The sequence below is a fragment of the Struthio camelus genome, chromosome 9 (assembly GCF_040807025.1).
Source record: "Struthio camelus isolate bStrCam1 chromosome 9, bStrCam1.hap1, whole genome shotgun sequence".
Lineage (NCBI taxonomy): Eukaryota > Metazoa > Chordata > Aves > Struthioniformes > Struthionidae > Struthio > Struthio camelus.
The window spans coordinates 17949438-17963354 of NC_090950.1; the positions used below are offsets into that span (position 1 = coordinate 17949438).

General features: G+C 36.5%; 1 protein-coding gene across 16 annotated transcripts in view; it reads right to left on the bottom strand.

Moving 5' to 3' along the window:
* The window catches only part of DLG1 (discs large MAGUK scaffold protein 1), a 173891-nt gene that overhangs the window by 64800 nt on the left and 95174 nt on the right, over positions 1–13917 (bottom strand). For 9 of the 16 annotated variants that reach the window (XM_068955176.1, XM_068955173.1, XM_068955172.1 and 6 more), the window contains 4 exons: positions 12590–12688; positions 7086–7139; positions 3427–3477; positions 1985–2109 (listed from right to left, as the gene is read on the bottom strand). In XM_068955176.1, the coding sequence (XP_068811277.1) occupies positions 1985–2109; positions 3427–3477; positions 7086–7139; positions 12590–12688 (329 nt within the window). The remainder of the gene's footprint in view (positions 1–1984; positions 2110–3426; positions 3478–7085; positions 7140–12589; positions 12689–13917) is intronic. The other 7 variants (XM_068955177.1, XM_068955178.1, XM_068955175.1 and 4 more) reach the window with 1 other exon arrangement.

The window sequence follows — 13917 nt, forward strand, 5'->3', positions numbered from 1 at the left end:
CCTCACTAGGAGTTATGAAGGAGTATCATCCCACAATTAAATAAGAAGAGAGAGGATAACAGAGAAAGTAAACTGCTGATTTGAACAAAACTTATGGCTTTTGAAGATGTGCTATATCTTTGAAAACTTAAGACACAGACTGATGATATCAAGTATAGGCTGGCTGTAATTAAGAGCAATTAGGTGCCTAATAAGTGCTTAAACTTACATGTGCCCATGGATAACCAAGAGTTACCCACATGTTTAGCATTTCCCTTATTAATCACCTATAGTGGAAATTTTTCCATTTTGAGATTTATCACAGAAATTAACTGTTTGTATAGATCTGGCTCTACAAACAAATTTTTAAAGACAACATGATTTTTATTTTGGAATACATGCTAAATTAATCCGGTGAGATTTCATCTAATTTAAATGCTAGGTTTGACTACTATATTCGGCCAGGGAGCATATAAGCCATGCCAGAGAAAGAGGTTAAATTAAAACACAATCCTAAAATATGTATCAATAACCAAAATAAAAAGATCAAGATTTGAGTTGCCTTTTACAAAAAGTAAAAAAAAAAAGTCCAAAAATGGAAATAAATTACAAAAATTGTATTAAATGAAAAAATATATATTTCCTGTCTTTGGTTCCTACCTGCGCTAGTCTTTCAGGAAGTATTACTAGACACAGTTTAATGAAGAAATATTAGGTACACATCATAGGGTCAATGCCATTTTAGGCAAGCAAGTTCAAAATTTATTTTCTAACTATAACCATCAGCTGCTTCCTAATGCTGTGTGTATCTACAGCTGCCTACTTTTCAGTAGCGCTAAGCTTCATAGTACTTAAATTTTGACAGGATTCACCAGCCAGTGTTCCCCACCCTCCACTCTCTGCCGGGCCCAATCTGAGCCAGATCTCAAACACGATCCCTACACCAGGTTACGTACAAGCCTGAGCTGCTGCTATTCGCAAGGCACCCGCCTACACAGTGAGCACAGTGATGTAGGTGGATCCAAACGAATTCTTTTGGATCCTCTATCTGCTACTTGCCAGAAGTCCTAACCACAGAGTTGAAGTATATGTTTCCACTGCATTCTTCCTAATTTCCTCTGCTAAGACTCAGCTCACAATTCATGCAGTATCTAAAATTATGCTGTGATTGCAAAAGATAAGCTTACTCAGTGATTACATAAATATTTCATTTAAGCATTTAGTGGAAGTCTTGAACTTAAGTGGGGGTGGAACGACAGGCACAAAAGAGAAGAGGGAAGACAGAAACATGGTGCAGGTTATCCAGCGTTGCTTGCTCTTACTAACGGCTCAGCCACCCATTTTTGTTTGGTAGCTCATCATTTTACTGGATTCTACAACTTCTGCCCAATTTATAACGTGAGACATGAAACATCCATCAGCTACCTAAAAAAACCTATTAAAATATAATGTGAATGTGGATTCAATACAGCTTAAAAATAAAGCGTACGTGGGAGAAGTAGTAGGGTAGAAAGTTACCCTAAACTGGTAGAACGTAATCGAACAACCCACTACCGAGGTCCCATTAGGACTCAGCAGTTTCAGCAGAATCACAAGATTCAAATGTACATTTGCAATAAGAGAGGCATGAGCAGTGGGATCAAACATATCTCTGCATCATGTAAGTGATATTGATAAACTGTCCAAATTACTTCCTTCAGAAGAATACATTCAAAATCAGAACATCAACAGTACACTGAATTCAGGATTACAGAACATTTGGCAAAATCAATTTATACCACAGAACAGAGAAAATCAAGTTCATTTAAGGTCACTTAACTGCAGATTTCTTGGATGAAAAAAATTCAGTCCATTTAAACATTTATTATTTACAAAATATTTAAGTAATAAAAGCTTTAAAGTGCGATGTGAGATTAAACTAAAAATAACTGAAAATATTTATTCTATTGTTTGAAAAAAAGATAAAATAAAAATTTTAGCAACCCAATACAGAAAGTTGTCATACCGTAATCTTCCATCCTGTGCAGCTGCACCCCCAGCTATAATTTTTGTAATGAAAATGCTCGAATCATCTCCAATATGCGGGTTGTCTGTTCCACCTGCAATGCTAAAGCCAAGTCCTGAATTTCCCTAAAGGAAGAGGGAAAAATAATACTTTTCATGAGGGAAAAAAAGTAGATTTTTTCCCAATAAAGTTAATACATCTAATTGATTCAATATAATACCAAATTTATATGATCTTTAACTGATAAAAACATTATTAAAAGACATTTGACATCATACAACTGCATACTATGTATAACCATATGTAATATATAAATGTAATCATATGAAATACATACTTGCTTCCACAGAAGCAAGCAGGGGGGTAAGTCAGATTGTGGCACTGCAAAAGCTACAGCTGCCACCGCCACCATCGCTTTCTCATTGAGCTGAACCTGACCAACTAGACAAGACTTCCCTCTCCAGTGAGAACGTTTTTTGAGATTATTCACATGAATATTTGTTCCTCACTAAATTATTAGTGATAGCTTATTTTCTCCCCTTAAAATTCCCCCAGTAACTTGCGTCATATATGCAGTATGTCCTCATAGATGCAGAGAGTCAGGCTGAAACCTTCTGCTTGAAGGCTGCCTGCCCCTATGACAGACGGCGATGCCTCTTCCCCCTCTCGGTACAACCAGAACCGTACCAGTACCCCAGCGCAACTGTGATTTTTCTTTTGGTTAGTGTAGAACCAAGCAGTTCATTAAAGAACTGTAATAGACCTTTACATTGTAAACCTAACAAAGCAATACATATGACAGTGTCACTTGTAATCAACTAGTGACCTGAGCCACCATACAAAATAAAACTTATTTGCATAAATAAAAGCCCTGTTACAGACTGCAATATGAAATTTAACCACAATTTGTATTACTCCGTAGAATTCTAGATAACAAGGCTAAATGCAGCATGTTGCACAGCTGGATATTAATAAAGGATATTAATAAAAGCTTCTACCCCTACTCCAGCATCAATAAATATCAAAAGGTTTGTTTCTAATTAAATGTTTGAAGGACCTGTGCAGCTTAAAGAGGACAATATAAGAGAAGCGTCAGGATTTTTGGCAACTTAAAATTTGTCTACATTGCATCTAATATGCAAGAAAGCATAGAGACTGAAAAAACTGCAGTTCAGTTACCAACACAACATTAAAAACTGAATATTATATTACAATTAGGAAGTGAGGACAAAAACATTTTTCCTTTTGATACATATTCAACATTGTATGCGGGTTTTTTTTTTTTTTTAATGTTTAGGTTAAATAATATACCTAGAAAAAACAGTAAGATTTTTTTTGGATTGCCTTTTAACAGCATGCTATCAAAAGAGATTAATTTTTTATATTTAAATATCATGAGTCACACTTCAAAACAGAGTACAGGAAGTCATTTAATATATTACCCTTTCGAGAGTAATTTCTTCATACTCATAATCTGCATCTGTGCCATTGACCTAAAACAAAAGAAAAATGAGACTTATGGAGAATTTTACACAGGACACAGTTTGGTAGGCTGGCAACTCACTCCCATCAAATCACAGCTGATACACACTGCTCAGAGAGCTTAGAAAGGGCTTGTGATCTTCCCATTCTCTTCTACCTGAATTATCAGACACTCCTCAGATATTAGCTTAAATAAGTGTTCCAGACAATATAGATATTTTAGAGCAGAGGCCCTCTATCTACGATTTCCAGAAAAAAAAAAAGTGATCTCAGGATCCTCAAATGTTCCTCCAGCCACACAGAAAGTTATAACTGAGGGAACAGGAAGGGGACAGAGAAGAGGCTTTATATATGGACAGAACAGTACTTCCAAAGTATCGCTCCTCACTGACCAGAGAAAATCAGAGATAGGTGCTTTAAAAGAAGCCTTTTTGTATGAACCTAAAAAACAAACCAACCACACGCACGCGCGCGCACACACACACCAAAAAAACACTATACCCCACACCACAATGAAGCCCGAAAAACATGTTTAATCTTGCAACAAAATCCAATACTTTTGCTGCCTACTTATTCCAGCTAAAAAGAATCAAGAAATTATGTACCCCACACATCATTTTTGGGTTGGGGCTCTTTACCATCTTTACCATAAGCATAACATTAACCAAAATCTTAATTGCTGACATTTTGGATTTCAGGATCTTTTCTTCTACGTCTACCTAAGACAGCATGCATCACATGCACTTACAGGTTACTCCCCATTTCAAGCATTTTAAGATGAAATATTTAACAAGCTAAGAGATACCATTTATACATTGTTTTACAAAGCATCTTGTCTGTTCTAAAGTCTTGTAAATCTCAATCTTTTGTAGTCTTACCAAACTATTGAAGTTTTTATAAAGATGTAAGAATATATATGCATAGAAACTTTTTCAGACATGTACAGTTTTCCAGCAGAGAACAAAAAAGGAACGGCCAAATTTACCCCCAGCAAAATTTAAGATCATGTCTGTATCATTCCTGGCATGCTTATCTAACATTTTTAAATGCTTCCATTGCTGGAGATGCCACAACTTTCATAGGCAATTTATTATGGGGCTAGTTTATCCCTCATTCCAAAAGTTTTTCTTAATCTCTAATTATATCTCCCCATACTGCAATTTGTCCATTCCAGACATAACAGGTTACTATCTTCCTCTTTGCCTAGTACCGCAAATATGGTATGTCCTTAACAGTTTGTTCAATGGAAAAAAAGATACTGTGCTTTTAACACATGATATTTCTCCATTAAAAAAGGGAAAAGGTCTTGACCTTACGAATACATGAAACTTTATCTTTTACTACACCAACACCAGAGAAGCCACTGTGATCAAGAATAGCTTTTACATTAACTGAGTCCTTGAGCTATTACATACAAAACCAACATGTGCTAACTGACCCAGTCATCTAGTATTACAGCACCTGGGAAATGTTTCATGATGACTGATCAGTATGTGGTTTCCCTTTTTTTTGTAATTATAATAAGAATAATTCATCATTTCTGTATTTATTGCCATTAGGTGAAACAAAAAGGGAAAAAAGCCAGCCCTAAGAGTTGAGCAGTCTCCTGTCTATTTCTACAAACAAAACTCTGCCATCCAATGTTAACATAGATAAATAGAAGCAAAAAAGGTCTTCGTTATTTTCATCTTTTGCTTTATCTCAGTTTTACAGATCTCCTCTTTTTTTTTTTTTATTTACCTTTGAATTATTTCATTCAATGAACAAAATTAACAAAAACAGCAGCAAGGATACATCAAATCATAAAAATTACAATCCTATCTCACATTTTTACAAGTTTTGTAGTGGTTTTACATCTACCGAGCCAAGCTTTACTTCCAGGGAGTTCTCCTTGATGAAAGGAAGTTCCTGTACAACTGCTGTAATTATGTCACCACAAAAATCCAGCAATTTTCTTTGAATATGAATACCCAGTTCAGAAAAAAATGTGGTTATAATCCTTTGCTTGTACTGACGTGAAAGTGCTGTCTACAAAGTTCAAGTTAATTCTGATGGTAGGGTTAGCCTTTTGGCGTACTACCAACTTGGCTTGTGTATGGACTTCCTTGGGCTTTTACGAAGGATAAAAAAATGCTTATTTGTGGTTTTTTTCCAGCCCAGTATGAGCTTGAGTAACAGAACTTGCTCAGCAGTTTCACGATCCAGATAACGAGAACTGTCTTCTGACCACTAGTCCCTTGCTGACTTCGTAGATCCACATCTTGGTTTTTTAATAGAAAAAAGGTTTAGTAATTATGATTTTGCTGATTCATGATGTAGTTACCTCGTGGATACGATTTTACACTATGCATCACCTAACAATTCCATTACCTATGTGACTTTGAACCTGGGAAGCTATTCCTTTACTCAGCCTCCTATGATTACACAGTAGGTTAGATTACAACGGTTAGGGATTTGCTTGTTTTACGCTCACTGAAAACTGATAACTTAGGTATCTTATAATTTTGAGTGCCAATTTGTTCTGTTAGTTCTAGCTTTTCTTCCAGCTTCTATTATCTACTGTCCTCCCAGTGCTCTTATCAGCTGGGGCCATCTGAAATGTGAATGCCTATTTTCTCAATCCCATTTCTTCTCAGTACCATTTGCGTGCAGAGGGAGCGACCTCACATTCCACATCTTTTTCTAAACCTTATCTGCATCACGTCAATAGAGCAGAGGGCCACACACTGAGGGAATTCTGCTGGGATCTTTTTAGTCAGAGGCAATATTGTCCATAGACTTGGGTCTGATTTGTGAGCCAATTATGTCACTGTATTAATCTTTTTAATCTTCTATTTAATCGGTTAATTCACACTTTTGTCAATCTTGAGCTACTAAAGCTCCTTCCTAGCAATTTTGATAAGCAGCAATGCTTTTGATAAGGACAAGATTCATTCTTCTCCTTTACTTGCTAATACCAGTACCTAAAGAAATGTAACATAAAGGAACTAGTACAGACATCAACACTGTGTTTAGGAAAGCAACAGGAAAGTGGAATACAAGCATCTACAGGAGAAAGATAAAGAAGGAAACTTCAGACTTAAAACCAATGTCAAACTTGCATACGTTCCAAAGCCTGCATCTGCCAAGGGTATTCCTAGCAAAAAACATGTACTGCCAAACACTAATTTTAGCCTCCTTCTAACTACACTTATTAGCTTAATGTTTCAAACGGAACCAACACATTTTCGCTGAACATTTAGAGCACTACAATTTTAAGTACAGCCCCTGCATTAAGTATTTTATGAAAATTGCAACTGAAATGGCACATTAAATATTAAAATATCTGTCTGCACAGTTAAAGAAATAGATTGTTGTCTAAGGTTAATTGAGTATCCAAACAGCTGCACTTTGCACTGTCATGCACAGCGATACTCATAGAGCTTTCCCCTTGGAATCTACCCAATTCTTTTCCATGAAACAGCTATTTAAGCATTTCAGATAACCATGAGGACATTTGAAGAGACTGTGCCTCGTAAGAGAGGTAAAATAGGCTTTATTAATCAGTAACAACAGACCTAGACAACTACATATACAAAATACTACCTAAAGTTGTAACTGAAAGCAAACATAAGCTTACATATGTCGGAGTTTCCAAAGAATCTGTATTCACCAGTACCGGAGGGGGATTTGCCTATAAAAGAGAAATAAATATTGTTAAAAATAAGAGAAAACAATACTAACAAAAATTAGGCATCTTTTGATTTGTTTAGTTTCTCAAAGATCTGTTAAAAGGTAGCCTCAACTGGAAAATCTCGATAATTCACCTCTGGCCTTCTGAAATACTTGTTTCTAGCTTCCTGACCTGAACATGTTGCTTTCACCCTACAAAAAACACCCTTCCAGAACTGAGCCCACTTATTCTACACACAAATTCTATCATTTATTGTTCTGTTTTTCAAGAGAAAAGAATCATGCTCTCATTTGACCCAACATGAATTATCCTAGCATTTGTGATATGACATTCAGAAGTTGCTTCACCAGCCAGTATTTTAAAACTGAATTTTGATGGCTTGGGTTCCCTTTCCTTACCCTACCAAACTTTTTTTTTTTCCCCCCCTCCTCCCAACTATGGGATGCAGACTTACAGAAATGCCCATTTATGGAAGAGCCACAGAACTGACTTAGGAAAGCAAGTCCACGTCAGCAGGCATTCATCCACTGTACAGCAGCATGTGCTTCCATCAGAAATTGTTGATAGATTTAAAAGTGAGAAGTTGGAAATTACTACTGTAGGAATGGGAAATGGTGTTAGCTAGGAACTGGTAAACTAAGCAAGTGTGCTTGTTCTCCCATGTTGTTGAGAATGTTACTATGAAAAAAGAGGTTTTATCTGAAAGAAAAATCCATACAGAATGATGTAATTTATCTAAAACACTTTCAGATAAACAGATTTCCTGTTTTTACATTAATTGTCTGCCTTTAAAACTGGTTGCAGTTTTTTTTGTTTTTTTTAATTAGGAAGAGGCTGGATGGAATAAAACACTTTTTGGACCTCATCCTAACTGCAGGCACAAAATGAGAAGCCAGAGATGTTTGCACTCCTTCTCACATGTGTTACAGCTAGGTGCTCTTTTCAACTGACAAAGAAGCTTCCAAGACATACAGAGAGCGATTTTGTGAATGCCTAGCAGACGCTAGGCCTAGCGGATTCCAGACTGCTCTAAAAAAATAAAGTAAAATATGTACAGATATATTCCTGATCCCAAATGCTGCTGATATATTAAGTCCAATATGAGAGATACAAGCCTGGTGGCACACCACTAGAAGTAATCTCCTTACTACTTTACTTAAGCAGATATTCTTATAGATAAAAGAAAGCTTGACACTCTTGATTTCTTTTATGTATACACATACATATTCATATATTTATATGCATACATATACACAAAATTAATTTAGGGAGAGTATAACATGCTGTAATAAAAGCTAATATTAAACATACTCAGTGATAAACTTGAGACTTACAAAACCAAGAAGATTTCACTGACCTATTCATACAGGTCACACAGACACTGCAGTCTCACTGCCATGACAACATGCTACTGGTTTTAAGAAGCCTCCAGTTTATAAAACAAGACAACAAGACCAAAGTTATTTCTGAAAGTTCAGCCACATGTTCTTTACATTTCATTCAACTTTTGGAATTTATTTTAATATTAGGATTCTGTAACAGCAAAGTAATTCCACAAAAGCAGTTTTTGGTGAAGGCTAGTTTCCTATGAACCTGTTTCTTGAGGCTGACAGTCTGCGTGTTTTTTCCTGTCTAAAAAGGAGATGAGGAAAACAAGCTAAAAAACAAACTGCCATCAGTAACTGCGCTTTCTATGTGAGCGGTACGTTTCAGACACAAACGACCTAAGCATCTTCCCCAGTTTCAACGATAGCTCCTAGCAGTCCTGCATTCGTTCGTATTTTACGCCAAGCAGCAACAATTTTGCGTCATTTCCAAGCAGGAAGGAGAAGAGGTTTGTGCCAGACATTCCGCACGCAGGCCGGGAGGCTGCGAAGACACAGGGCAACATGTAACTCAAACATCAGCTCGGCTTGGAAGGGAGAGCTGATGTTTCAGTCTGCTGTGCAAGAGCTCTCCAAGCCATCGCTGCCAAGGCTCGTTCATATTTAAAGGCCATTTGACAAGCTTGTTTACAAGCAGATTAAGGGCTTGCCTAAGGGGGGGGGAAAGCAACTATCAAAACAGAGAGGTTTATCTATTGCACAAAAACGTGTCTGCCAAATCCAGAGTTGTTAACTTTCTATGGTACTTTCTGACTGCTTAGAATAATCAAGTATGATGCAGAGTTATATAGGTAATTCCTGCAGGCACTTAGACAGCCTCGGGAGACCGAAGCACCAGTCACTCAGCTGTTACTGTTCGGCTCGTAACCCAGCCCCATCAATGGATACGGGCACTGCTCCAGCCGAGCCAGCTTAGCAGCCTTCTTCAGTCAGAGAGTATAGATACATACATAGCATTAATCATTTTTAAATACATTTAACAAAATTTTGAGTTTAGTCTACTAGCAGTCTACTAGTCTAGTTTAGCAGTCCCCGAAAGTAAGCAGTACTGGGAACTGAGCTATCTCCAGCCATCAAGCCAAGAGCAGAGGCGCGCTGGTCTGCCCTGGTCCGTTCGCCCCAAATCCTGCTGCGGACAGAATCCCTCGAAAGGGAGGAAACAGCTCTGAAACCACCCAAATTTTTGGCCTGCTTGTTGAGAAAAGCATAGGTGACAACTTCACGTACACAGGTATCCACTAGAAACCAGGCCATACAATAGCAAAACAGTAAAAACTTCCAGTCACTACCAGCCTGAGTAAAATTTAAATTCATAATAGAGTTAAGATCAGCACCTGTTGCAAGTTGAGCAAAGTTGAAAAAACTACTGACTTTTAGACTACAAAAAATATTCTTGTATAATCATTCTTGCGTTTCACTGCCTTTTAAAGTTAACAAACATCTGCCACCAAACAATCCGTTACACATTAAAAAAATCCACTGTTTGAGATTTTTGCACTGAAAGTCATCATAAAAGGCATGATAAAATAAAAGCAGAAAAATCACATCTTCAGTATGTAAAAATAACTCCTACCTATCTAAATTATCCCATAGCTGGCCATGCTGTGATCATATATTCAAGGTTATATGCAAGATATTCGTGTTAGCTCATGTTTACTGCTTTTATCTGTCTCTTAATGTCAATACCAAAAAAGCTTTCAAGTGCTTTAAAATACGATGACCCAGAAGGAAGGCTCTATAAGGCAGCAGTATATTAGGAATAGAGAGGGAGGAAAAAAAAATCTTTGCATTCTAAATACTTGCTAATACCAACAAATGGCTAGAGGGAAAAATAATAATTAATAATAGTAACAAGCAGTTACATCCTTCCACCTTTCATCCACGGTGGAATGGCTCCACTTAAAAGAGTTTTCCATGTGAGAACATGGAAAAAAAAAACAACCTATTCTCTCTTTCCTTTCCATTCCTTTGGAGTTTTTCCCTTTAGCTATTTCACAACTGATTAATAAGCTTATATATGAAAATATAAATAATTTAAATGGACTAAAAGCTGCTATAAAACAAAAAAGATGAGATAGGCCCCATAAAAATACAATAACATTTCCTTTGCTCTCTGCCCCTTTTGCTTCTTCCTCAAGAGATACATGAAACTAAAAAAGCGTGATGATAACAGTCTCACGGTACAATTGCATGCCAGGATTCAGATCCTGTGTTTTCAGTAGCACTCTACAGTGAAACACTATATAGTTTTAGCAGCAACTAGAGGATATAATGTAAATGTTTGAGGGAGTTGAAAGTGATCAAAACAAGCACGGATCCAAAACGCTAACTTGTCTTTTGGAGAAATAACAGCATTTTGTCAGACAGATGGAAAATAACCATTTCAGTTCAATACTTCCCAATTTATTTGTTTTGAATTTCCAGAATGATATTGCTTTGATAAAGGCAATTTTTAAAAAAATGAAGCAAATTAAATAACTCCCCCAAAAATGTTTTCTTTTAGATGACTATGATTTGTCTTAAAATGAGTAAGAAAATAATAAAAGAAAGAAAGATTTTTCACTGCAGTTGGACTTTGAAGGTAGTTTTTTTTCATTTTAGCCAATGATCTGAAAAATCATTATTGGTACTACGCAAATTTTAATCATGATAAATTATCATGCATGAGTGGAAAGGAGATTTGCCAAAACAAGATGTTAGCTGATTATTATTCTCTTCTTTACCCAGAAAAGCAGAAGACAGTCTTGTGCGCTTCCAGATCTCCCCATAACTAATACTTCATTTTACCTGCCACTCAAAAACAGTAGTACCATGTGTGATAAAAAAAATAAATGAAACAATTGGCACTCATTCACAGGACTTCCACCCCAATCTCAGCCAGGTGTGTAGCTTGCTTTGTCATAGTGGCCTCTGAGGGCTTTTAGCTGGCTGGCAAGGAAAAGAGCAAAGGGCAAGCGCAGGCACCCAGGGAAGGGCCCAGGAACCTGAGCAACAGCAGCCCGGGGGTGCTGCAACTCTCTCCTGTCATTTTAGTGCATCACAACACAAATCTCCCCCCCCCCACCATCTATGCATGTACATACATATGCATACTTATAATATGACAAATACACACAAAATGAAATTGGAAATAATTTCCTGTCGGGAAGAATGAAAAAAATTTAACCAACTTTAATTCCGAAGCCAATAAACTAATACCTATTTCTAAGACCGTAGAGTAGATGGCTTGCACACAAATACACCCTTCTCAGAAAAAGCCCTACTTTTTTTTCCCTCTGAAAAAAAATCTTGCTAGTATCTTGCTAGTAGACTGCTGTTACTTACGTGGCCTTCAATATTTTGAATTATCTATTTCACTGCGGTTTTTATATGTTCCAGTCACATTTTGGTAGGTCGTTCCTTCTCAGACAGAAAAATTCACATTAATGATTTACAAATGCTTGCTTGTTTTACTTAGAATCCAAATTCATTACTTCAAGAATATTTTAGAAAGTCTTTTCAGGTTTGCTATACGAACACACAAAGACTACATAAGCAGTAATTTACAGATTCTCAAATGCGTTTTTACAAGGGCAACGCACGATTTCAAGCATATTGCCCATCTTACAGTAATATTTTTCCTCTGCCTTACTGACTTTATTTGTAGGAAGTATAGTAATGTTTTTTTTTTCTTTAAAGTAACTTTTGTAAAAGCCCATCCAGTTCAGAATGAACTGCAAGACAAGAAACAAAGTGGGTACAAGGCAACCTCTGGGAAACTGAGGCTTTGGAATATAGATTTTAGAAATACTAATCCTTAAATTTTTCAAGCATTTGTTTCCTTAGAAGCTATATAAAGAAAGGAAAGGACAATCCCACAGAAACATCTATGAAAAAGTCGTAATAATCTGAAAATATCAAAAAACATACCTATAAAGAACTCTAGTGTATTACTGGTTTCGCTATTTCACAGTTTAAGACCTATGTGTGCGCACTACACCAAAAAGTTAAACAACAACAATGAATTAAATTCAATAAATGGAAAGCTGAACAAATTTAACAAACAAACAAAAAAAGAATAAAAACCTGTGGTATGGTGGATGGGATGACAGTGGTCTCAGCAGGGACTGGAGGGACAGGGATCACAGGGACAATGGGAGAAGAGGAAGAAACAGCTTCTGTGGGCTAAAAATCACCAATAAAACGTCAAAAAATAACAAAAGGTAGGAAAACATTTCAAAACAAAAAAGATTCAAATTTAATAGCTTTTTATGTTGTAACACTCAATAACATATTGATTTGAAGACTATAAACCCAACTGAAAACAGACAGACATCCTGAACCACACTGTACATGATGGTGCATTCCCAACAATATGCTGATGGCACAGAATCCAGAAAAGCATCCACATCATTTATTCATATCAACTTACCTTGCAGTACAGAACAGCAAGACTTTGGAGCTACCCACCAGAAAACCTTTTCATGTAATGGACAGGCTCAGACTTGATGGGGGCCGCTTTCAAAGCGGAAGCCCTTCATCATTTCACAATAGTGTGCAAAAGGAGGGAAATAGTCATTCAAGCTTATAGTACCAAACAGACCTACAGCTCCTTTTTGATAAAGGAGGAGAACAAAAATCCTGCGTTTCCTAAACTGGGCTAAAATTAAATAAAATTTCTTGGTCAGCTGAGTCGAAGACCCTAACACACATTCTTTCCATCCTTTCAGAGATCTTCATATAGGCTTACTATACAAACATGCGGCACATCAACTTCATTCTATGAAGGATTTGCTTTTCGGAATTTTAACAAAACCGAAAAAGCTGCTGACATGCTGCAAGGGAAACAAGATTATAAATAATTCTGGGCTAAATGTTGATTCAAATCATTTTGAGATGTTAACATACTGGCTGTCAACAAGCTGTCAACAGAAACTACTCGCACTTACAATCAAAACTATAAGCTGAATTATGGATCAAAGCTCTTGCAACTTAGTTTTTCCAAGACATTCTTGTGATCTTGAAGTAAACTGAAGCTTAATGACAAACACAATAAAATTACTAAATCCTGAAAACAGACAAAAAACCCAGAACATGAAAGTATTAAAAATATTTTTAAAGGTTCAGATGATTTAATAGAAGAGGCAAAATACCTCAATAGCACAAACCAAACCAAACAGCAAAAGCAAAGATTAAAGACATTTAACACTACCCAAGAGTGGCATCCCTTACTAGAGTATATTTGATATGTATATAGGTGTTTTCAGCTCAAACTATCTATCCAAAGTGAACAGCTGGTGAAAAAGTTACAGTAATTACAAGATGTAAAAACATCAAAAGATATGTCTGGTAACGTGAAAGATGATTACTAGTGACATTTAAACATCTTTACATCTATGGACAACACTACACTC